The sequence below is a fragment of the Podarcis bocagei genome, assembly GCF_964188305.1.
Source record: "Podarcis bocagei genome assembly, chromosome: 1".
Taxonomy (NCBI): Eukaryota; Metazoa; Chordata; class Lepidosauria; order Squamata; family Lacertidae; genus Podarcis; species Podarcis bocagei.
Window position 1 is genome coordinate 42182603 of NC_138125.1, and position 26068 is coordinate 42208670.

The 26068-nt window shown below is 40.8% G+C and overlaps 1 protein-coding gene and 1 long non-coding RNA gene across 2 annotated transcripts; one reads left to right on the forward strand and one right to left on the reverse strand.

Annotated features, from left to right (window-relative positions):
• The first annotated feature begins 2790 nt into the window (after nucleotides 1–2790).
• LOC308595779 (neuroendocrine protein 7B2-like) lies at nucleotides 2791–26068 on the forward strand. Its single transcript, XM_081210488.1, has 6 exons — nucleotides 2791–3139; nucleotides 6349–6588; nucleotides 15321–15470; nucleotides 18404–18516; nucleotides 23155–23208; nucleotides 25422–26068. Exons 2-6 carry the CDS (start codon nucleotides 6375–6377, stop codon nucleotides 25524–25526), a joined length of 636 nt encoding a protein of 211 aa, XP_081066614.1. The 5' UTR covers nucleotides 2791–3139; nucleotides 6349–6374; the 3' UTR covers nucleotides 25527–26068.
• Nucleotides 18436–25412, reverse strand: LOC308596218. Its single transcript, XR_014012413.1, has 3 exons — nucleotides 24328–25412; nucleotides 20144–20211; nucleotides 18436–18544 (listed from the first exon to the last, which is right to left on the reverse strand). It is a non-coding gene; the product is annotated as an uncharacterized lncRNA (long non-coding RNA).

Consider the following 26068-nt stretch of genomic DNA (forward strand, 5'->3'; position numbering starts at 1 on the left):
AGCTTTTCTATGTAATTTGATTTGTGATAGTGCTAAATTTATTTTTTCCAAAATAAAAAACTTAATTTTTTCTCTTTAATGTGTGTGTGGTTCTTGATTTGTGGCCCATTCTTAATTTGCTGTGCTTGTGCGTTTTAATGTATAATATTAGCTGCTGCTTTTCCAGGCCACCCAAGTTAACTAGGAAAATATCCATCTTTATAATACCACTTAGATTTAGTAATACAGTATCACTTTATAAAGTATCTCCATTCTTATATAGTACTGCTTACAACTACAATTAGGTTTGTTCAGTGCTTTTTTTCTTTAAAAAAGTTTAGGGGTATTCTCATTTTGATTAAAGAAAATCACCATTTTATAGTTCAGATCAGGAAAAATAAATACAGTAAATGGACAAAAGTACAAAGATTCACAAAATGTTTAGGGGTATGCGTACTCCCAGAAAAAAGCACGGGATTTGTTGCAGTTTATTAACTATGAAGAGAGGTCCTGCAACTTACAGCAGCCTAGGTTCCTTCGGAGTCCCAAGTCTGCCTTTTAGAGGAGACTGGCTGAGGCTGTTATCACTAAAGGAAATCCCAACCTCTTATCACCAGGAACTTAAATTTAAATAATCTTAATTTGCTCAATTATTATACAAACCTAAAGTTTCCCTTCTCTTTCCTCTGCCCTTCTACAGAGCTGTGGAGTACTGTTAATCACAGGCTCTGCCTGACTTTTCTTCCCAGAAACTAGAATACTTACTACTTTTGTGGACTGGGGGGTGTTGGTAAACAAGACCCAGTGAAATCAATGTGCATGACTACTTGGGCCCATTAATTTCAATGGGTCTAATCTGGATACAACTTAGTTGGATACAAAGCTCCTCAAGGCCATATATGATAAGATTAACTTTTTGGAACCAATTCAACAGAAGGAACATTTCTTAACTGCAAAAGGAAATAACCATTAAAATTTGTGTAGCAACCTCTTGTGCACCAAAGCTGGAACAAGCTCCCAAAAGATGTATAGCCTGATTTAGGGTTGCCATATAAAAAAATGTACTCAGGACTAAAGGGAGAAAGGTGCTAAGAGGAAGGCACGCTTGGCAAATCCACACCGTTATCAACTCCCACCAGGAAACCAATGTTCCCACTGTGGAAGGACATGTGGATCCAGAATTGGTCTCCACAGTCACTTACAGACTCATTGTTAAAACTGTGTTTAAGGAAGACAATCTTACTCGGCTACGAGTGATCGCCAGAGAAGAAGAAGATTCCAAACAGTGAAAATCCAGACAGAAAAGTTGTTGAGTTTTTTTGGCAGAATCACAAAAAGTTAATCGGCAAAAACTGCACTGCTGCCATGAGCTGCTATACATACAGATTTTCCTGGAAATTTTGTGGGGGTTTTTGTCCGGGAAATTCTGGACACATGGTGACCCTACATGGTGGTGAGTAAAACATGGTTGTGTGAGTCTTGTACAGACCATAGGATGGGCGAAGTAATCAAAATCCTGAGGTGAGGGGTTGGCTGTGGAAACTCCTGGCAGCAGTTTTCTTCCTGGCTGCATAACCCCACCTTCAGAAAATCTCACAGCCTTTTCTATCCAAGCAATGACTCCCCCTTCCCCTGTACCAAACTAGTACAATGACATTTAGCTGGTAAAATTATTCCGGGGTTAGGCTTAGCTATAGTGAATTAATTCAACAGCTTTCAAGGAAGGAACTGTAAGACAAGGTAGACTGGGTGGCTGTCTTGTAACCTCTAAAGATCACTGAACCAGAATAGGTTTCCCAGCCATCAATTCCTCCTGGAACCAAAACATTGGTTTTCACCTGACCCAGGTTTGCAAATTGTGGTTATTTTCTCAAATTTTCATGGAGTATAAGGTGGTCACTGGCTACCAGCTGTGCTGGCTATGTACTACCTCTAATAGAGGTGGCAATATAGGTCTGATGATCAGTTCCTGGGAGTCACAAAATGGGGAGAGTGCTTGCTGTGCTCATGAGCTTTCCCATGGGAACTTGGCTACCATGAGCACAGTGGTGCTGGGCTTGATGGGCCTTTAGCTAAATCCCGCAGGGCTTTTGCATTGTAGATGCGGGTTGGAAGTGCCTACTGCAAGTTTTAATCCCCAAACTCTGGAAGAGTTGGGAGAGGCTGCGGCAGACTATTAGGAAGCTCCTATTTCTTCTTTGGTGATAAGCTGTAGCCAAGCAAGATTGTCTTCCATTAACACGGTTTTAATAGTGAGTCTGTGACTGTGGAGGCCAATTCTGGAGGGCCTTCTCGGTAGCGGCACCCGCCCTGTGGAACGCCCTCCCACCAGATGTCAAAGAGAAAAATAACTACCAAACTTTTAGAAGACATCTGAAGGCATCCTGTTTAGGGAAGCTTTTAATGTCTAATAGGTTATTGTAGTTTAGTGTTCTGTTGGAAGCCGCCCACAGTGGCTGGGGAAACCCAGCCAGATGGGTGGGGTATAAATAAATTATTATTATTATTATTATTATTATTATTATTATTATTATTATTATTATTAATTATTAATTATTAATTATTATTATTCCACAGTGGATGGGAGTTGATCACGGTGAGGGTTTGCCAAGCGTGCCTTCCTCTTAGCACCTTTCTCCCTTTAGTCCTGAGTTCGAGTGTCTTCAACGCCCAAAGGCTGTTCTCCAATTGCAGCGCTCGCAAGCCAGTGTTTCCCAGTTATCCCCGTATCAAAACACCAGGAGAGGACTCGCTGCAGGGCGGGGAGGGGGAGAGATTCAGTGGCCGAAAAGCAAACAAAACCATCTGCGCCCTCCCACCCTTGAGCGTCAGGCCTCTTATCTGCAGCGTGTGTAAATGGGAGGACAAAAAAAAAAGAAAGCCCATCTGCCGGGGCTCGCGTCTCCCTCCGGGAATCCTGGCAACCGTTCCTGCTGCTGCACCTGCGAGGGGAGAGGAGGATGCGGCGGCGGAGGACAGAGCCTCCCCCCTCCCTTGAATGATTCATAGTTCATCGCGCTGTGCGTCTACGCGGGCAGCCTCGCTCTGCGCCTGGCCGAGAAGGTGACGCTCGAAGCAGCCGGCGAGCCGCAGAAGCGAGAGGGGAAGAGAGAGAGAGAAAGAGAGCGCGCGGCCCTCGGGTTTCTCCTGGTCCAAAGTGGTGAGTGCGTCGCCTCCTTCCCTTGGGAAACGGAATGGCGGCGGAGGGGGACCGGGAATACCCAGGAGCGCTGAGCAGCGGCGACGCGGGAGAACTGCGGCTGCAGGGGGCACGGGCTCGAGGGGGGGGGGGTGGCAGGGAGGTTTCCCCGCTTCCTTTCTCCCCAAGGAGCGGGGAGGTCTTTGCTGAGGTGGGAGGGGGGGGGGCCAAGAATGGGAAGCGCTGCTCTCGGGTGGAGTCTCGCGCGCTTCCTACTCCTCCCTCTAAAATAGGGAGAATTTGGGTCGCAAAGGGTGCGCCCACCCAGCCCTTGTTTTCTGGGAGCGGGGGACGGGGGGGAGAGAATATTGAAATGAGGAAAAATTCGTCTCGAAATCCCTTAACTAAGATATTTTTTAAAACGCGGGGGGGGGCATACAAAACGAATAGCCTTTGAAAGGCTCTTGTTTTCCCACTTATGTAGGCCTCCCGTGTTGGCTTAATAATAATAATAATAATAATAATAATAATAATAATAATAATAATAATAATGCCGCATGTGCTGAGCCGGGTATGAAATAAGCTTTCCCAGCATGCACCGTGAACGTGAAGAAATGAAATAAAGGCTTCAATTTTGTGTCCACTTGGCAGTGTAAAGCTACCAAATCCTCTTGCGTTCCCATGTATCTGGGAGTGAACCCCCCCCCATTGAGTTTGATGGGGTTTATTTCTGAGTAGACAGGTGCCGCAAGTTTCATTAAACTGAGGAAACAAAACATGCCTAGCCTAGGATGTGGCTGGGATATTTCACAAAGGTAAACAAGATGGTAAGGTGATGTGATTTGGTGTGTTCTGTCTGTTTAATCTCTTCCACCTTTTGGAGAATCCTATCTAATTCGAATAAACAGGATGAAAGGGGAGAGGGGGACATTTGGGGAACATCTTACATGTAGGAGCATGACAGGTTACAAGTTTCTTGAGTAAAATAAACAATGCATCAGTTAGAGAAAATGTTCTGATTTCTAAATCAAGGCTGGCAGCCCATGACCATTTTGCCATTTCCGAATAAAAATCCTTGACTAGGCAGTGCAGCACAGCATTGTACAATTTAATTGTAAAGGAACTGAGGCTTGATTTCAAATCAAAGCTAATAGATTCTGGACCCAAATTGAAATAATAACAAAAAGATAGAAAGATAAATACAGCTTGAAACATACAGCTTGAAAAATCATTTAATACTCAACAGTAAGTTATTTGCATTATTTAGTCGCAGTTGTTCAATTGGCAGTGCAGAGTTGAATATAAAGGCTCTGGAGCCAAATTCCAGTTCTTTATTGCAGAATTACTAATACCACTATTATTACTATTATTTATTAAATTTTCTATACTACCCTTTATCCAAGGATCAGAGGTTGGTTTACAATATGAAAACACAAAAATATATAACATACTAACAAACAAAAACAATACCCCTACCACTGCCATTTTAAAAGGCCATAGATTGTTTAATTAGCTAAAGGGCTGGGAGAAGAATAATGGTTTTGTCTGGTGCCTAAAGATATGTAGCAAAGCCACGGGGTGGGCCTCCTTGGGGAGCTGCTACAGAAAAGGCCCATTCTTATGTTGCTGTCCTCTGGACCTCTCGTGGAGGAAGCACACAAAGAAGGGCCTCCGAAGATGTTAAAAGGGTCTGGTTTGGTCCATATTAAGAGAGGCAGTCCTTGAGGTATTGTGGTCTGGAGCCATTTAAGGCTTTATAGGTCAAAACCAGCACTTTGAATTGGGCCCAGAAACTAATTGGCAGCCAATGCAGTCAGGCCAGGATTGGCGTTATATGCCTGGTAAGCAACCTGACTTGAATTCTGTAGCAGCTGAAGTTTCCAAACTTCAGCCCCATGTATAATTGTTGGCTATTTGCAGATTAGTTGCGCTGTAGAAGGCGTGCTGGGGAGACTACACATTACAAGGAACGCAAAAGAAACTTTTGCTAGGTTTTAATAACAAAAACTCCTTTTACAATATATCAATAAGCATAACCCATCCACCAGGGTACTGCTACATGCTGCTCTTTATATACCATACCCAACGGCTTAATTAACATAACTTAATAACACCTGCTATACTGCTTCACAGCTATAAAACTAGGTCATGTTATTTGCTCTGGCCTTTAAAGAAATACACATCTTGTGGAACAATAATGAACCTTCAAATTTAAAGAGGCCATTCAACAATAATGTGTTGCAGTAATCTAAACTAGAGGTTATCAGAGCATAGGCAGCAGAGGCCATTTGAGCCTCAAGAGGCAGCAATGGATTGAGAAGTACCCCCAAGCTGCATACCTACTCCTTCAGAGGGAGAGTAGTACCATCAAGAGCAGACAATCTCCCATCCATCCAGTTTAGGGAACTGCCCACTAACAGTGCATTGTAGTCAAAGTGATTCCATCCAGATATTGTGGACTACAACTCCCATCATCCATGACCCTTGGCCATGCTGACCGAGGCTAATGGGAATTGCAGCCCACAAGATTCTGAAGGTGGGGTACCACATTGGCTACCTTGGGTGGTTTATAGAGTTCAAGCTTGGGTTTCTCTTCTTAGTTTTGGTTTTGCCTTTTTTTAAAAAAAGTCTCTTGTGGTCCACTCACAGTTAGGTTGCCCCCTTCCCCTAGCTAGAGGGGAGGGAATCAGAGTGGATCATCTTCTCCAACCATCTCCTTACCTTCTTGTTTTTAATAATAATTTTTATTAGTTTTCAATTATAATCCAATAATAGCCTCATTATAACAATACCAATTTATAGTACAATTATTAATACCAATCGTTCGAATACCAAATTGCTAGAATTGATGGTTTGATTATTTGCTTTATTTCTGCGTTCCAAAATCTTACTAATTTACATTACATTCCAGTCATAATAATTATCTCCTTACCTTCTTGGTTATGACCTACATTTTTCCTAACAAAGGATATCTCTGTCCATGGCCTACGAAAGAACATTTACAGTCATTTTGGCCCCATCTACCCTGCTCAAACCCCTGATCTCACAGTACCATATACATGTAATCTACCTTTGTATAAAAGGTCCCACCACTGGTTTGTGGAACGTTGCCTTTGGGAAACTAGTATATTTATTTGCCTACAGAAGCTGACCAGTTCCTTTAAAAAAAAAGAAGAAAAAGGAGGAGGTGTGTTATTTTATATTTTCATTCATTTATTTCTTTGGCACAGGTTGCAAAATACAAATTGACGGCACCATGGCTACTACTGTGCTTTGCAGCATGATACTTCTGCTGACCTTTAGGCTGGCTTTGACTTTTAGTCACAATCCCAGGAGCCCAGACAGAGTTTCTGAAGCTGATATCCAAAGACTTCTGCATGGGGTAATGGAGCAGCTGGGCATTGCTAGACCCAGAGTCGAATACCCAGCGCACCAAGCAATGAATCTTGTAGGCCCACAGAATATTGAAGGTGAATATTCATCATTCTGAATTATTATTGCTGTTAACTTTTATAATCATTCAGTTTTTAAACCAATACTTAACTGTCATTCTGTATGTGATTCCTTAGCTCTGGATTCATATCAAATGAAAAAAAACCTATCACTGAAAATAAGGTTAGTTACTGGTTAGTGTTAGATGGTTTATTTAATTTGTGAAGCAAGTGTTGCTGACTAATGGTAGAGTCCTAAGCACATTCATTAGAGAATGAGTTCCCCTGAACTCTGGGACGTGCTTCTGAGTAACGATGCTTAGGAACACTCTGAAAAATTGTTTTCTCTCTCTAGTTGAGGCTATGGGCCAGTTCAAGCACTGCTTCCATCTTGTGGAGGCAGCTGGAAGTTCTTCTTTGCAGTAACAGGTCCACGTGGCTGTCATAACAGGTTAAAGCTGCTAAAGACATGGATTGTCAATTGTGTAGAGAGTCTCCTTGCCAGCATGGCCCTTACATTTTGCCAGGCATTTGGCTTGTTTAACTCCTCCTCCATTCCTTGTGGTCCTCTCCACGCACAGTTGCTATTTGCATTCACACAATGTCCCATCAAGTTTGGCTCTGTGAGTAGCTCTAAAGTGCAGCTTTATTTCTGTGTTCCAAAATCTTACTAAGCCAAAAAATCTTGTATATTTCTTTTGCTTCTTTTACTTCTGTTAGTAGCAGTATTTTATGACTGTGAATGTATTATATATAATTGTTTTCGTGCCTGAAAAAAAACATTTTTGTTTAGGCAAGCTTACCCAGATATGTAGAATGTTGATATGCATTTTAACTTGTTTTTGGCTTATTGTTGATTTTAATTATTTTTGGATGGTTTAAATAGCTGTTTTTAACTGCTTTTATTGATAATTTTGTTGTTTTATTCTTTTTGTAAACCACTTGGAGGGTTTTATTTCCTAACAACCAAGCATTATATACATTCTATTGAATAAATAAATGGTTGCAAGCCACTTTGGGGATTTGTTGCTGAAAGGCAAAGTAGACATTAAAAAAAGTAAGCAAATTTCCTGATAGCTACTGGCATAGAAGTTCTCCATGCCATTGGAGTCCTTGATGGGTTGCATTGTTTATGACTACCATATTGAGCTGTTGCTATGTTGGAAGCATTTCCTGCAGCTTCTATGTGAGCTTTAACAATTGAATCCCATTCTCATTAAGGAAGAAAGCCCAACAGCTTGTATACTTCTGCACCAGGGGTGGGGGACCTGTGGTCCTCCATAGGTTGCACTGCAAGTCATCCCTATTGACCTTCTGGCTGGGGCCGATGGGAGTTGGAGTTCCCTGCCCTTATTCTACACCAATAGAAGTTAGTGAAATAGAATAAGGCATTGAAATGTTACAGATCATGACATTGTATCGCCAGTATATGACATCTGTGTCAAATGCATAAGCACCAGCACAAATGTTGACCATTGTGGTTCCAGAACACCTGATGTGCTCCAATTTTAAACTGTGAGCAGCATAAAACACACTGCAGTGCTTTAATCCCCCCCCAACAATTCCTCAAATTGTTTACAGGTTTCTCTTCAGATGCAAATAGCAGTTTGACAGGTGGAGGGTGATTTTAGTCAGGGGCACAGCAGAAGTGGGAAAGGGTTTAACTCCTCCCCCATTCCTTGTGGTCCTCTCCACGCACAGTTGCCCTCGGAACTGGCCCTCAGTGTCATGGAGGTGGAGACGTTCCTTCAATTATACAGGCCTCTTCAACTGTTAAAGGGGGGGGAGGCTCAAAACTTTCCTGACCTTTGCAGTTCTTTCTATTGAGATTTCATCAGCATATAAAATGCCACTTTTTAGCCACATCACAGCATAAAAGAAAGATAATTTTAGAACATTTTAAACATTTACTTAATGTAAAACTGCTGTACAACTCTGCCTTTCTAGTTATCACTGAGACTCTGAAATATGTCTAAATGTGTTCATGAGACTTGCATTGTTGATTATGCAGTCAGGGACCGTGTTGTTATTAAAATAGGTTTAAGTGGGCTACCTTGATAAATGCTTTGCTGTTCCTTGCTTAGACATTAGGTGGCTGTTGAGTGCTGGAAGTAAGTTCTAGGAATCCAGTTAAGACTGTATTTATACAGTTTAATCAGCGGGTGGTGCACTGTATGTTAACAGCTAAGCAGCAGCCAAATGCATTTTGGAAGTGTGTAATGGAATAATGTCCAAGATGTTAGTGTTACAAATCAAAGCTTTATCTTAACAACAATTTATTTGCTGGTGACTGGGTTTCCTTTGAAGACCTGCTATAATTCCTTATAAGAACAATAAAATAATTAAGTATAGCAGTAACTGCAGCCTTCCTGAATTTTCTACTCATATTGCTGTGCAGTCTTGCTTGGTGTAATTTAACCACCTACAGACGGATTATTTAAAGAGCAGGGAGTGGGGGAGTATGAAAGCATGTATTCAGAAGAGCAGTTCTTTTTTAATAGACTATCATAAACCAGAATTTGGAGACAAAAGATTTAATCTGCCCTGAGTTCATCTTCATCAAGTATTTCATGGCGGGTGGAGCCTTACGTTCCTCAGAGGGCTGAGTGAGCCGGTGGGGAGGGGGGATTTAGAGATATTTTATAATCTGTATTCCAAGGACCATGAGCAAGGAATGCTAAATTGAACTGTCTCATTATGGCAGTGCACCATAGGCTTTCTTTCACAAGACAGCTTGTTGGCGCTGAGCAATTGTGTAGCCTTTCCTCGGAAAGTGCCAATGAGACTTGCCACTTATACCTAATCTATTTACTTAGTGCATTTCTACCCCACCTTTGAGGGCATATTACCCTTATAAGGCAGTTTACAGGAAAATAAAATAAAACTACTAGCACTTAAATAACACAGAGTCCAGAGAGAAAAGTATTGATAACACTTTACTGAGGAAATTATGGGTGGTGGTGGGGGACTTGAGAAAGGAACAGAGCAGTTTTGTCTTTCTTAGTTCAGGCTTTGTACGTAGCAGGGAGACATTTAATCAAACCTGCAGAGGAAAGTTCTTGCAGAACAACACAGCCAATCGGAGCACATGCTGCCTCAGTGAACATCATGCCATTATGCTGGGTTGCTCAGTAAGACCTCCACCCATCAACTCTCTTGGCTAGTTGACTTCAATATTAAATGAATGATCTCTGCTGCTGCACTGCCAACAAAAAACATCCAAGAATTAACAATAACACTAGAAGAACTTAAAATTTCCCAGCACAGCAAATAAATAAAGAATAGACCTGAATAAAATATAAAATTCAAAACTGAAAGCATGCAGTATTTATTCCCACCCCACCCTGCCAGCACATGTAGGGACATGAGGCGGAGCATGTGACACCCCCCTCCCCGCTATTGTGCTGGAATTACCTGCTCAGGAATAACATGAGCATGACTTATGAGGCTGGAGAATATTGAGTAAACCAAGATTACTCAGTATGAGTATTGCCTCCACAGGTGACTATTGTGTGTATTATGTGATAAATTTTCACTGTTGTCCAGGCAGCAGTTTCATCAAGAGGGTGGCCTTGATGCTATCATCGTCATTGAGAGGGTGGTCTATTAACTTTCATGGTTGACAAGGCAGTGTGTTTATACTGTGTTATTTTGATTTTTGAGCTGTGCTTCTAGTAAGCCTAACATCGAAAGAACAATGCTAGAATTAATGGCGTGTTTGAATTACTGTTAGCAATATAGCAGTCAGTACTTTGTTTCTGTCACCCTGGTCCTTTGCTAGGTAAACACTTTATGAAGGTTTACAAAATCACTCAAAAGTGCAAAAATAAGGCATTAAAATTGTGGGATTAAACAAAGGAACTAGACTAGGGAGAAATTTTGAACTAAAGGAAACAATAATGTGTATTGGCATAAAAATTGCTTTGTATGTAGTCCAGGGGAATTTTGGCAAGCACTTGACATTTTAACTATGTACACACAATAAATAATAGACTATATCTGGAGGCTCTGAGATGCTTTTTTTCATAGTGGGCAGAACTCTGGTGCAAGAGGTCTGTACAATGTACGGAAGTTGACTTGATGGTGTCTGAAGGATGTTCTGCAACTAAATGGTAAACAAGACTATCTAAACACTTGGAGGAATGTAACACAAAACAATTAAATCTCCATCTTTGGGGTTTCAAAGCATCTAACATTCATTTTAAAAGCCTGTGTTTTTGTGCATTGTAGAGATGCTGCAGATGCCGAAAACTCTTGTTTGTTAGCACAATGACCAAAAGGATATAATAGTGGGAATCATTTCCTGTAGACTCGCTGCTCCACTCCATAACATATCTACACTAAAAACTTGTATTGGTGAGGTTGCCATGTACACATCACTAGAACAGAGGGTATGTACCACAAGAAAAGAGGAGACAAAGTTGCACACACACACATGATGCATATTTAGAAATAATTTCAGGAATTTATTTACAATTTTACAAAAGGGAAGCCAATTAATTTCTCACCGAAACAACTACAGTACAAATAAAAAATAGTAATTAGAAATAAATAAGATGTGCAAAAGAAGCTCAAGGCAGCTAGCAACCTTAATATACTATATGGAAGTGCTAAAACAATAATATACGATGAACACAAAACTGAAAATATGTGGAAAATACAAAACAACTGCACTCTATTGACAACTAAAGAAATTAATTCCAATTCTTTTGGGTTATGGTGATTTTTACTATGAGGCAAGGTGGCGGTCTTGTTCTTGTTTATTAACCTTAATTAATTGGCAAGCCAGCAGCTCACAGCTGCTATTCACTGCAGATTGAATCCTCAAATGCCCCCGTTTCCTTTTTCAGTGAGATGGGCCTATGGGGGCAGCCATTTCTTCCTCCATACGATATCCCTGAAGAAGGATATTGTGCCGTTTCCAAAGAGCACTTGATGCTTCGACTCATTATGTGCTGCAGCTGCAAGCTATTGGCTTGCCAGTTAATTAAGTTTTTTTAAAAAAAAGGTTGGAGAGAGAAAAAGAGGAACACCAACCACAGGCCACCTCGCAATTCTGGACTGAGAGTGAAAGAGGACAGGTTTGGTATGAAAGAGGACACTTGGCAAAGCTATGTACTATATTTACTGTACCAGTTTTAATAGTCATGGGTTTTCCCCGAAGAATACAGTGGTACCTCAGGTTAAGTACTTAATTCGTTCTGGAGGTCCATTCTTAACCTGAAACTGTTCTTCACCTGAAGCACCACTTTAGCTAATGGGGCCTCCCGCTGCCGCTGCGCCGCCGGAGCATGATTTCTGTTCTCATCCTGAAGCAAAGTTCTTAACCTGAAGCACTATTTCTAGGTTAGCGGAGTCTGTAACCTGAAGCGTATGTAACCTGAAGCGTATGTAACCTGAGGTACCACTGTATTGGGAGTTGTGTGAGGAACGTTCTGAGGTTTTCTCTTGGAGATCCCTAGCCTTCCTTCCCCAAAGAAGTGGAGTTTCCTGTGAGAAGCAATGACTGTTAAGCCTTTCTATGTCTGTGGCACAGAGAGGCCTTTACCGTTTGAGTTACAGAACAGGAAGGAAGCTTTAAATTATTATTATTATTATTATTATTATTATTATTATTATTATTAGGTTTTATAAACAAGAATAATGTTATACAAATAAGTATACCAAGTTTTCTCATGTTATTTGTATATCACAAAAACGTCATAATAAATGTGGAAGAATATCTACAACATGTGTTTCATTATTAGTGGTCAATGTATGAGTTTATGAATTGATTTAAACAATTAGGAAGAAAAAGAAGAAGGGAAGAGCAGGAGTGGCGAGTGGGGTGGGGTGGTTATGCTTCTGTTATTCTACTGAGTGTGTGTGAGGGGTTGTGTCAGCGTTACTTGTGTGGGTTCTCTTCCTATTCACTTGTTGTACTTCCTTGGTGGTGAGAGAGGTTGGGTGTGGCTGGTTGTCTTTGGCTGTCTTTACTTTTTAGCTATAAAGAGAGCTTTTGTAATTTTGGCAGAATTTGAACAAATCGGAAACAGATAAGCAAATGAGGAATACATTGTTTCCCACTCTCACAGTGAAGTGAAAAGAAGACTCACGGGCGGGTACTAACATGTTGGAGAACACTTTAACTTTTTAACAAGCCTGTTTTGAAAGCTCATTCCCTCCAGATTAAGAATTTGCAAGGTAGCAAGTGATGTGATGCAGAAGGAGTAAGGTCTAAGAAGAAATCTGAATTGTGTGCTCCAGTGTACCCTCTTTGGCAGTTAATGCTGGATCGTCCATTCCAGAATAAATAATCTGTTGTTGCTCTTTGATCCATTAAACTACTGGTGTGCCAGTAGTGGCTGCTTCTCATTATCCCATCAAAGACAAAAAGACATGAATTACTTCAACCTGGTCACCTCCACTATTTTTAGATGAATAGATGTGTTCTTTTCACGAAATCTATATTGACGTGGGAGAGAGAGATGCAACGAGTAGGAATTTTGGATAATTGAACATAACAGAAAAAAACTGCCGTGCTGGACCAAATTAGGATCTGTGCAGTATACCACTGCTTTCAACAGTGATCAGTCAGATGCTTCTTTGATTTCAATGTCAGCACATGGACTAAAGTTATTTGTCCCCAGCACCAGGGACTCTGAGGTGTGTGCTGCCTGTGAGCTCTTTACCTCAGGAAAAAGGTAAGCTGACCACAGGCTATATGAGACACCCAACAAATTAATTCAGCTTGTGGCTTCTTGTGGACTGCCATTCATTGTTCATCACCTAAGCTAAGAGGCAAGTCAAACAAACACGACAAAAGAAATCTGAGGCATTCTTGAACCTGCTGTACTTTGTGTGTAATTTTTTATTAAAATAAAACTAGACCTAAAGTTAATTTTCAAAATATTTCTATTGTTTTCTGTTAACCAATTCCAAATAGTCACTATTCTCCAATTAAAATTGGCTGTGCAGAAAGGAAGTGCAGAATCCTGAATTCCAAATTTGTGATTTTAAGGATACTAATATTGCTTTGCACTTTTTTTGTATGGAATTTCTTAGTCAGTTGCCTATACTTATTCACACCCTTCATTAACTAGTTCACATGTGAAAGACATAAAAGATGTACAGAAACAATGTTTTGTGTATGATTAGCATTTTTCTCATAACATCTGGACTCTTTCCCTATGGTTACTTAGGTAATTTCTAAACCAAATATATAATTTCTGCAAAGCTACACATTGTATAGCATTTTAAATGATATGCTTAACTTTGTCTTCTTGCATTATGCTGTTGTCCCACAGCACTTGATTGCAGCTTTGCAGAGTCATTTACATGAAGATTTATAGCATGACAAAGTGTTGTCCATGTTCCAAGGGAAAATCTTCATTCTTGCATGTTCTTAATCATCTCTTAACTATTTTGAAAAAAGCAGTTTTTACTCGTGGAGATATAAATCCTTATTTATGATCCTGTTTGTTACATGATTAATAAATAAATAAAACAGCCAAGACTTCCTGCCAAGTCACTGACAGCCTGCAACTTGTCATTATGGTTCATTGTAACTCCCCCCCCCCCACATTTATACATTGCTTGATTGTGATAAAACCTCAGTATACAAAAAGAATAGAGCAATAAAATTATCAGTAAAGAAGAGTTAAAACTTAGTATTTAAAATCTTCAAAAATATTTAAAAGCAACAATAAGCTAGAACCAGATTAAAACATATGACAGCCTCTGCTTGTCAGGATAGGCTTGCCTGAACAATAATGGTTTTAGCAGGCTATTCCCATTATAGTTCACTCCATGGCGGCTGAAGTGCATTCATGGGAAAGCTGTTCCCATCCTACCTGCTTTCTGCATAGTATAATAGCTTCAAGTAAGGCCCTGCTTCAGATCTAAAGTGGTGGTGGGGAGATGGTTGGCCTAGTATGGTTAATCTACACCAGGCATGGCCAAATTTGGCCCTCCAGCTGTTTTGGGACTACAACTCCCATCATCCCTAGCTAACAGGGCCAGTGGTCAGGGATGATGGGAATTGTAGTCCCAAAACAGCTGGAGGGCCAAGTTTGGTCATGCCTGATCCACCCTGTCCTCCTTATTGGCTAGCTTATGACATCACCAAAATGCTACATCGTGATGGTGAAGCAATTGTAAGGCACTAATGTCACATCCACCCCATCCATTTAAAGCACATAGCTTCCCCCAAAGAATTCTGGAAACTGTAGCTTATCTCTCACAGGGCTACAATACCCAGCACCCTCAACAAACTACAGTTCCCAGGATTCTTTAGGGGAAGCCATGTGTTTTAAATGTATGGTTGGATTTGACCTAAGGCTACTGGGATTGGGTGTGATCCTAAAACAGATGGGAAAATGCTGGCTGTGGATCGTGACTAGGATGAATGAACACTTTCTCCATCTTCAGGAAGCCTCCTTAGACCAATGACTGAGAGTTCAGATGCCCATATTTTAAGAGTTCTGCTTTTCCTTTTCTGAGTTTGCTACCCTTGGGGTCTTTCTTCCTGAATCCATGCAGTATTTGAGGCTAGTGTTAATGTACATCCTCAAGTGCACATCCAGTTTCAAATCCAGATGTTGTCCAAGAAGAAATGGACGTGGAAAGTTATTGAAAGGGAACAGAGGAAGGCTTCGTGTTCTGTCATATAGTCCATTAATGTAGCCCTCTTGATGTTAGAGAAGTAAACCAGGGTCTTGATTTTGGTTTCTTAGTAATTCTAATGTAGTAAAATCATCATGTTATCAAAAAGATGGTTCTGTCTTTATTAGGTGGTGCCCATGAAGGACTTCAGCACCTTGGTCCTTATGGAAATATACCAAATATTGTAGCTGAGTTGACAGGTGACAACATACCTAAAGATTTCAGTGAAGATCAGGGATACCCAGATCCTCCAAATCCTTGCCCAATTGGAAAGACAGGTAAGTTGCATGGACTTACTACAGAGTTTTGTGTTAAATTCTGCAAGAGAAGTGAGAGGCATTGCAGCCAGCAAAAAGACTCAAAGGAGGATGTGAAGCATGGCCACTAGGAGTGTGACTTGGGGAGAATCCTAAGGGTTGGACAGAGAGATGTGGAGGGCCGCATTCAGCCCCTGAGCTGACATTCCCCATCCCTGTTTTACATTAATCCACATTTTTCTACTAAGAGTGAATTATGAATATAATTGTGGGATTTAGATTCTATTTAATTTACACGACTGGTTCTGCTTCCAAGGTGCATATTTAGAAAATATTGGCCATTTTTGCCAATGGAGGCAACAGGTAGGATGAACAACTGGGGACTAATTAGTAATGGGAACAGGAATGGGGGAAGTGAAAAGGAATGATGCAGGTGATTGACGCCTTGACCATGGTCTGCTTTTGCATAACTGGCCAGTGTTTTCTTCAGATACTGATGACGGTGTTCACCACACAGAAAGGTGGAAAGTCCATGAGATTATATATTCCATTGTAGCAACCCCATAATGTAAATATGTCATACAGGATTTTGGGTTATTCACGAAATCATTTTCCAGGATGCTTTAAAAAATCCTAAGCACACTTACCATAAAGGTGCCTAAAGTAAGGAATGCTTAAGATTAGGACAGCGACCCTTCCACAAAACAGTGTCCATTGTTCATTATAACAAAGCTGCCTGATCCTATGTAGGCTTATTCAGTTCTGAGATAAGCATCCAAAGGGTTGTGGTCCAGTAGCACAATCCTGTGCATGTCTACTCAGAAGTACATCTCACTGAGTTCCATGTGACTTATTTCTAGGTATTGTGTGCATAGAATGGTAGCCTTGGTCTCCTTCCCCTTTCTAACTGAGTCTAAGGCAGAGCTAGGAAAACAGGAAACAACGTTATTGACATTTTCAGTGAATACTTCCAGGTGACTTAAGTACTTATGTGGGATGAAACACATTCAGAAACCTCTTGTGGCATGCTTGAGAATAGAAAACTATTGTGTAATTTCCTTTTCCAGAAATAACATCTCAATTCTTATTTTTCTGTTTATCTCTCTAGATTTTTCCTTTCTTCTTCTCCTTTTTTCCTATCTTGTTTAGCCCAATAGACTCTGTTAGTGGTTAAAATGTCAAGATTGAAATAATAACTTCCGTAGTATGTCTATCAAAAATAGATTTCTGGCCTTCCCCCCCTTAATTTTAAAACTACAGCCAAAATGTTGTTGGTTCGACTAAGATGCATCCAGATATGAAAATGGATAGCATTCCTTGGAAACTCTTGCTGTCATTGTAAAACTGTTCTTTTGGACACTTTCTGGCTAGTGAATCATATGTTACTTGCATTTAAGCAAAGCGGTTTTCAGAGATTTAAATATAAACTCCAGTCTGTGCCCAAGTAAAGATTGTAAAAACATATTACATGTTAAACTTATTAGAGAATTTCCTCAGTGAGGTTTGTGGACTGGCATATTGAAAGATGGGCCTCTCTTAGTGGTTTCCACAGTAAGATGTTCTGTCCAGATTTAAACATCTTGGCACCCAAACCTTTCACTATTAGGGCCCCTACTGCTCTGCTGTGGCCTCATCCCTTTCCTGAAGTAGTAAACATAAGAGATGTAAATTATGGCTTGCTTCCATTTCCAGGACTGGCCAATTGTCTTTTTTGTTCTGTAGGGTTGCTCTGAAATTACACCTGCAAGCTCCTTTAGTAGTACCCTTTGGTATAACTCATCAGGCCCTGGATATTTGAATTCATTTAAAGTGGCTAGGTTTTCCCTTACCACCACTTTTCCTATTTTGGGCTGCAGTTTCCTCCTTGCATCATGTATTCTGTTATCACCAGATTGGGCACTTACTGAGCAGGCTAAGCACCTTTCTTCTAATAAATGCCCTGGAAGAAGCTCATCTTCCAACAGATATACTATTTGGCCTCCCCTCTGCCCACAATTCTTATACAGTGGTACCTCTGGTTACGTACATAATTCATTCCAGAGGTCTGTTCTTAACCTGAAGCACCACTTTAACTAATGGGGCCTCCTGCTGCTGCCGTGCCGCCGCCGCACAATATCTGTTCTCATCCTGAAGCAAAGTTCTTAACCCGAGGTACTATTTCTGGCTTAGCGGAGTCTGTAACCTGAAGCATCTGTAACCTGAAGCATATGTAACCCGAGGTACCACTGTATTTCAAAAACTCAGGGGGTATTTGATAAAGCTGAATGTTGGAAGATTCAGGACAAATAGAAAGCATTTCTTCACACAATGCATAGTTAAGCTACAAGTATTGGCTACCATCTTGGATGGCTTTAAAAGAGAATTGGACAAATTCATGGAGGATAAAGCTAGCAGTGGCTTCTAGCTATGATTGCTGTGCCCTATCTCCCCTGCCAGAGGCAGTATGCTTCTGGGTACCAGTTCCTGGGAATCTCAGGTGAGGACAGTGGTGTGATGCTCAGATTCAGCTTTGTGGGCTTCACAGGGCATCTGGCTGGCCACTGTGAGACCAGAGTTCTTGGCTTGTTGGACTTTTGGCCTGATCTAGCAGGCTCTTGTGTTCTTAGCATTTTACAAGAACAGTATTTGATAAAGATCTATTTCTTAGCTAGGTTTTGAGGTTCTTCTTTTGATTTTTGGTACTGCCTTTTTATTTAATATTTGAACAGCAGTTCGTTTGACTTACACATTAAACATATGACCCAGCAAGAAATCAGTAAAGAAATGAATTTTACTTTATGTCTCTTGCAAGGAATGGTGGAAATGAGTGTTGCCTCCAAAGAGGAAAAGTACCGTTTCCTAATCCTCTATCCTTTTATTATAAAATTCATTGCATATGTTCATGATGTGGTTTTGCTGATATATTTTACAAGATGTCAAGCAGCTCAGGCCCCCCCCCATTTTTTCTTCTTCAGTTGATGATGGATGCCTTGAAAACACACCAGATACAGCTCAGTTCAGCAAAGAATACCAACTTCACCAGCATCTTTTTGATCCAGAACATGACTATCCAAGCATGGGAAAATGGGTGCGTAAATCTTGTTTACTTTGGAAATCTCCAAATAATGCTGAATTAGTTAAGAAAAGGTTTTTGTAACAAACTTTATAAAAGAAAACTATAGACTGTCAAACACACCTTTAGAGCTAGATTGCAATTGTCACAAAAGGACATTAATCACTATCTATATATTTTGTGTATGAAGAATCTAACAAAACATTTAGAACTTTAGAATGAAGGAACCCTGCATTACAAGGTTGCTATAAAGCTTTCAATTTAGTTCATCGCAGCCTAAAAGCTGTCAATGCTCAGTTGATAAATACCTTGGTTCAGCAATGCTTGTTCACAAGAAAATGATTACTCCATTATAGCTGACTCAATTTTAGATTTATAGCACTGATCACCTTTAGGATTCCTAAACTTTTAGTCAGTCATGTGAAAATTACCACGTGCTGGAAATTCTTATTACATTGTGCTTGATTATCAAAGATTGCAACATTAAACAAACCAGATGTTGAACTTGAAATAACTATTTATGCCTGTTCCACTTAGGTTTTTTTGGTAAGTTATTTATTTTTGTACCTCTGCTTTGAAAACTTTCAGGTACTTGTGTCGAAAGGTGCATTCCTAAAACATAAGCCATAATCTAGCCATAATTTATCCCATTGGTTTCAGTAGACTAGATTGAGACACATGCTTAACTCATTCACTGAAATAGTGGGTTAAACTTGCCTAATTTTGGCCATCTTGTGCAAATAATATGTTTTTTAAAATATACTACACACTTAAAATGTTTTGCAAAATACATTACTATGTCTCTTATAAAGCAGTAGCTCATTATACGATGGAAGAAAGATTGGCGATAAATATAAATGATGATGATGATGATGATGATGTTAATATGATTTTGAAAACAAAATAAGAAAATTGAGATCCAAATGAGATCCAGATAAAAGCATGACAGTTTCTGCCTCATACATCCTCTGATGTAAAATATGCTTAATTCTTGTTCAGTTCCAAGAGGAGCAAGAGATGTTCAGTGTCTCATCAAAAGTCTGAACTCTCCACTAGGGGAAACTTGCGCTGTATTTTCAAATTTACCCTTATTGCAGGGATAATGTTCTTATATATCAGATTTCATAACCTTATCTGCACTCTGCTGCTTATTATATTTAAGCATTAGTTATGGTTTCAAAATATTCTCAGGCAGACAAAACAAAATATGATATTTGTTGAGCCGAGTCTGTCTTTTCTTTCACAGTGAAACTTTTTGCCTTAATTACAGTCCAGCTTTTTTAAAAAAAAGAAATTGTAGGAAAACATTTATAGAAGATTCAGGTAGAACAATAAGTTAAGGGAAAGTACACTTGATACCATGAGGAAATAATGTACAGTTCTGTTGTTGTTGTTTTACATGTTAAATTGATTTTTCCCCCCAAGTGAGTTTGCAGAAATTAACTGTAGCCAAGAATGTCTCTTCTTGGCCAATTTCATCTCTGTTTCCTTGTCTCTTTGGCACAGCTCTGATGAAATAGTTGAGGCCAGGCAAAAAGCAATGTCTTGTGAACTTGGGTTTTAAATTAACATGAGAAATACTAAACAGATAATGTTTGGCACAAAAGACGCCAGCCCTTGGGCCAAGTAAGCTTATACTTACATTGTGCCAGATCTGAAGATAGGCTGCTGTAATGCCAGAATGACCACCAAATCCAATGCATGCTGAACCTAGAAGGGGAAACACACGCAAGAAGTACAGAAATGGCATAAGAACAGCAGACGCACCTCCGGCATCCCTAGAAACAAATGTCACGTTGAGAGCAAAGCCAAGTGAGCTCCTGGGACTGAAACAAACACCACAAGCCAATCACACACAGCCACTCTCCAACCACTCAGTCGCAGCCGCAGAATGGCGTCAGATGCTCCACAGGGCCTTTATCGCCCCCTCCTCCCATAGCTCCAACACCCAGTCACACAGATGCCGGGAGCCAAGGGGCTGCAAGACAAGCCATGATTCTGTCTCTCATTCTACACAATGCGGGTCCCTGCTTTGAATCCAGGGGACAACCTCAGTTGGAAAGTGAAGAAGACTCACCTGCCAACCCAGACACATCTGAGCCATTCAGCAAGAGCGCTGCATCAACCAAGAGTCTGCTTTGCTTGGGCCAGTCCACCCTTTGGGCCCACTACCTCCCTCGGGCAGCCCCAGTGACTTAGGCTGTGTACACATTCCTGTTTACTCTGCATCCAGTGCATTCCCACTTCCGGTTTGGGAAGCATCCCCTCCCCCCCCCCACCTGACTGCTTCATCCCCCCCCCCCCACAGGAGCACTCATTTCCCTTGTGCCCATGAGGTAAGGTTACCAGACATCCCCATTTCCCAGGGACAGTCCCCGGATTTACAAATCAGTCCCCTGACAAAATCCATCTATTTAGTAGGAAGTTGAAAAGTGTCCCCCAATTCATTGAAAGAAATCTGGTAACCAAACCATGAGGGGACCATAGTTAGCTGCTGCCTCTTGAGCCCATCAAGCTCTCCACACCCGGGACTAGGCTTGGGAACTGGGATCCAGATCACTGTGCTCTAGCCACAAAGGAAGAGACACACGTAGCAAAATCAGAGCCTTTACCGAACAGTGTCCAGAACGAAGGAGCTCCTGAGAAATAGCAACATGTGTGGGTTTATCAGCCATTAACTCCAGTAGGGCTTCTGCACTTTGGACACACAGCATGGTAGCAGGTAATGTGTTCCTTACAGCCTCAGCTCCATGCTAGGAAAATGTTTTGCCTGCCCGTCATGTGGTATGAAAGAGGTACCCATTGTCTGACTTGCATTTTCCTGTGCGTGGGTTTTGTACTGCTGGTGGTGTGCTCTTCATGGCAACATGGATGGAACAGGTGGAGATATGTGTGGGGTTCATATATCCCACCCACGTACACACTACTGAGCTAGGGGAACCAGTGGCCTGACACAGTATAGTGGTAACTTGGTTCCCTAATGGCTTAGTTGTCAAACAAATCGGCTTCTAAATGCTGCAAACCCAGAAGTGTTCCGGTTTGCGAACGTTTTTCAGAAGCCAAACGTCCAATGCGGCTTCCGCTTGAGTGCAGGAAGCTCCTGCAGCCAATCGGAAGCCATGCCTTGGTTTTAGAATGCTTTTGGGAGTCGAACAGACTCCCGAAATTAAGTTTGAGAACCAAGGTACCACAGTATAAGGTTGCTCTTTAGGTGCTGTGTTCCTGTGTCTCCAATCCCATTTCAGCCACCTCAGCCGATGAATCAGCTGCTGCACACATCACATGGTGGGCAGAATATCTTGAATTCTACCAGCACTGCAAGGCTCCGGATACACCCTAGAACCCCAGGGGAGGCAGGGGCTTTCTCAAGAACAGGACGTGTCCTAAAGCATTTGTTTCTCAGAAATCAAGGTTTAATTTCAGAAGTGATGGTTTTGTGAAACTCTCACCACATCTGTTGTTATTGTGACTGTTGGGTCAATTGCTTACATAGCAATTACGCAGTAATCTGAATATATATATATATATATATATATATATATATATATATGAGACAGACACACACACAGAGGTTTTCTCTTAATTTCTCTTAAACCTTTTTTTAGTGCAGCACCACTGAATAATTCCAATTGAAACAAAAATCTGTTGAGCATGTGTCTGACATTCCAGACCTTATTTGTGCTCACTACATCTATGAAATATAGCAGTATGTGGAAACACTTGTACAGGCTGTGGTCATAGTCATCGCCTTTTTAATTTTTATTTTTTTAAATAGTTTTCTGTCTGCCAAGACAACTCTGGCAGTTTTTAAAAGGTTCACTCTATTAAAAACGTTCTAGACCAAACAGGTTTTATTTTTTTGAAGGAAGTTTAGGATGCTACCTAAATGAAGGAAGGATTTCTTTACCCAGAGGGTGCTTAACAGTCTGCGGGGGAAGCAGTTGAGATAAGAATTCTTTAAAAGAATTAAATTGTGTTACACACAGAAGCCACCAGGAGCAAGTGCTGTATAAAAAACCAATACTGTTCTGCCCATAACCTGATGGCTCTGCTCTTCCTTGCAGTTTGTATACTACAGGGACTAGGAACCTGTGGTCCTGATGATGGTGGTGACCTACAGCTGCCATCATCCCTGACCACCGGCCATACTAGATGGGGAGTTGGAGTCCAAGTTCCCCATCCCTGTTATACCAAGTAAAAGACTATTGGTGCATCTAGTGTAGTATTTCGTACTCTGACTGATGGCAGGTTTCCCACAGAGGTCCTTCGTAACCGGTGCCTTGTATTTTTTTATGCAGATACTGAACTTGGCATGTTGTGCATGCAAAGCATGTGGTCTACTACTCAGCGATTTTTCCACTCTCCGAGACAGTTCAGATTAAAACCATCATGCAACTTAGAATCATCATATATTCCTATTCATATAATGGTTGATGACACTAAGTGTCCCAGAAGAATACCAAAATATTTTATTAATAGCTACAGTAATTCAAATGTTTTCTTGTGGTTTATCTTTCCAACAACATGGCATTCTCTCCTGAACTGCTTTCCAAAATATTCATATGCTAATATTTAGATGGCACAAAGTCTTGCTTGAAGAGCTACAAAATTTGATCCATACTTTTGTGTTTTCCCCTCTTCTTCTTCTTTCAGAATAAGAATTTACTCTTTGAGAAAATGAAGGGTGGACCAAAAAGAAAGAAAAGGGTAATTTTCAGAATGCAACTTGTTTTCATTTTAGTGCCTTAGTGTAGAGAAAGGCAAAAATGCAAAGTAAAAAAAGATTGTTGAAATACTATGATTAGTACATCTATATTAAAACTTGGACTTTGTCCTTTCTTCCAGTAAATATTTGTGATAAGCAATACGACTTTTGCAAAAAAATTCTTCCGTCTAAGCCAGCATGTCCTAATATTTTGTTAACCAAGACCCTTGATTTTGAATTAAAACTGGAAGTATACTTCACCTTGCACCTCCTCTCAGAGATGCGCTTCCAAGTGAAGAAGAGTAAGAACCACCCTCAGTTGAAAACTCCCTCTGTCTTTTTAAACTTATCAGTGTTTTGTGTGTGCTTCATATTATTATTAATATAAAATTTATTTCTTACCCTAGGGTCTCATGGCAGGTTACAGCAATTTAAAATACAACATTAAAAACAGATTTTAACAACTTACAACCACAAAAATAGGGTGGGCCCTAAAAATCTCAGGTGTCAAAGTCCAGGGTAAAGAGGTGCACTTCAGCATTCACCGAAACTGTATGGTGAGGTTGCCAGACACATCTGTCAAGAGGGAGTAGTACAGAGTGGCTGCAGAGATTACTCTTCCCCAGGAACTGAGGGTGGCTGAATTACCAGGAGGGCCAATTTGCTAATATCAACACCTGAGAGGGTCTGTAGGCAAGGAGACAGCCTTTCAGGTATCATTTAGTGTCTTAAGCAGTAATATGAGCACCTTTAACTGGGCCCAGAAATGAACTCGCAAACAATGCAGGTGTTTTAAAATAGCGGATATGTGAGATCTGAATAGAACTCCAGCCAGTAATCTGGCTGCTGCATTTTGGACCAGTTGAAGTTTCTGAGTCATCTTTATGGGTGGCCCCATGAAGATTGCACTGCAATAATACAATCTAGAAGTTACCAGAGCATGGAGTACAGTGGCCAAGTCCCTTCTGTCCAAAAGGGGCCATCACTGGCAGACCAGCTGGGTCTGGGGAAAAACATGCCTAGCCGCCGAGGTCACCTGTTGAATCTAGGAGCACCTCCAAGCTGCAGATGTCCTCCTGCCAAGGGAGTGCAACCCTGTTCAGAACAAGCCATCTTCTCACCTTCTAGTCATGAGAACTTGGGGCACATCTCTGTCTTCAGGATTCAGCCTGTTTATTGGCCCATGCCCAGACCATCACTGCCACAGTCTAACAAATGAACTGCATCTCCCGGATTCAGATGGAACAGAGTAGTGTGTCATCTGCATATTGATTACAATTTATTATTAATAATAATAATTAAATGTGTATACCACCAGGGACACGGGTGGCGCTGTGGGTTAAACCACAGAGCCTAGGACTTGCCAACCAGAAGGTCGGCGGGTCAAATCCCTGCGACGGGGTGAGCTCCCGTTGCTCGGTCCCTGCTTCTGCCAACCTAGCAATTCAAAAGCACGTCAAAGTGCAAGTAGATAAATAGGTATCGCTCCAGCGGGAAGGTAAACAGCGTTTCCGTGTGCTGCTCTGGTTCGCCAGAAGCGGCTTAGTCATGCTGGCCACATGACCCGGAAGCTGTACGCCGGCTCCCTCAGCCAGTAAAGCGAGATGAGCACTGCAACCCCAGAGTCGGTCACGACTGGATCTAATGATCAGGGGTCCCTTTACCTTTACCTTACCACCTGTAATCTGAAGGTCACAGGGCAATTCATTGTTGAACTACTCTTGCATCAAGTTTCTACCTGATGTTCAACTGAAAGCTACCCTGCAGTCATTTAAGTCCATTAGATCTAGTTCTGCTGTTTTCTGTGTGGCAGCTTCAGTTATTTGAAGAGTGCTGTTATGTCCCTCCTGCCAACAGTCTTCTCCAGGCTAAACATGCTCAATTCCTTCAGCCAAGTGACTTGGACAAGGCCTTAGAAAAAAACCTGTGTTGTATAAAGATTTGCTCATTCTTACCAATCAGATACTTGGGAAACTAAATTATAGTGCTATTGGTTGAATGATGCTTTTGCTTACAGAGTGTTTAATCACACTTATTTAGTTGTCTTTATTAGGTGGGTCATCATTACCCCCATTTTACAGAATTGAGATTGAGGGAGAAAAATTCAGCTACAGTCCTAAACACACTTACTAAAGAGTAAGCCCCACTGAACACACTTAAAATCTCCCTGAATTCTTTTCCATTTCTAATTGCATTAAAAATATTTTCCCCCCAGAGTGTAAATCCATATCTTCAAGGACAAAGGCTGGACAATGTTGTGGCAAAGAAGTCTGTTCCACATTTTTCAGATGAAGAGAAAGAGACTGCAGAAAATGAATGAAGCTTTGTGGAAAGCCCTAATACGGCTTATATAATCACTGCATAATCAGTGATTCAAATCCTCATAGTGGTTGCATGTTTATTACTAATATATTTGTTGCTGAAAAGCAGCTGGATTTGTAGCATTTGTTATCCTAGATACATGAACACAGTTGTGGTTTTTGTTAAGTTACGGTATTAGGAAGCTCTTGATTTACTTTAGACCTGGAGCAAGCTTTGAAAAAAATTATCATTTTAATAACTGGCGTGAATTAAACAGCTTTATGAAGCAGCTTGTAAAGAAGAGGACCATTTTTCCAAAATTTTCCTATTATTGTACTTATGATGTGATGTTTGTTCTCTGGGAACAATTATTTCATTAAGTTTTGTTTGTAAATAACCGCCTAATTCACAATAAATGTCAGATACTTGCTGTTTGTTTTAATAAACACTGAAAGCAGGCTTCAGTATTTGCATGGATATATAAACGTGTTTCGGATGATTTTTGAGGAAATGGCTTGCCTTATTTTACTGGAAGACAAATAAACTTTGCTATGAATGGAA

What these genes read in the sequence shown, in the direction of transcription:
- LOC308595779 (XM_081210488.1), top strand. Translation starts at nt 6,375, where the DNA reads ATGGCTACTACTGTGCTTTGCAGCATGATACTTCTGCTGACCTTTAGG. An exon ending in ATCCAAGCATGGGAAAATGG is followed by an intron (nt 18,517 to 23,154) that starts GTGCGTAAATCT and finishes TTCTTCTTTCAG; the next exon opens with AATAAGAATTTACTCTTTGA. An exon ending in GACCAAAAAGAAAGAAAAGG is followed by an intron (nt 23,209 to 25,421) that starts GTAATTTTCAGA and finishes TTTTCCCCCCAG; the next exon opens with AGTGTAAATCCATATCTTCA.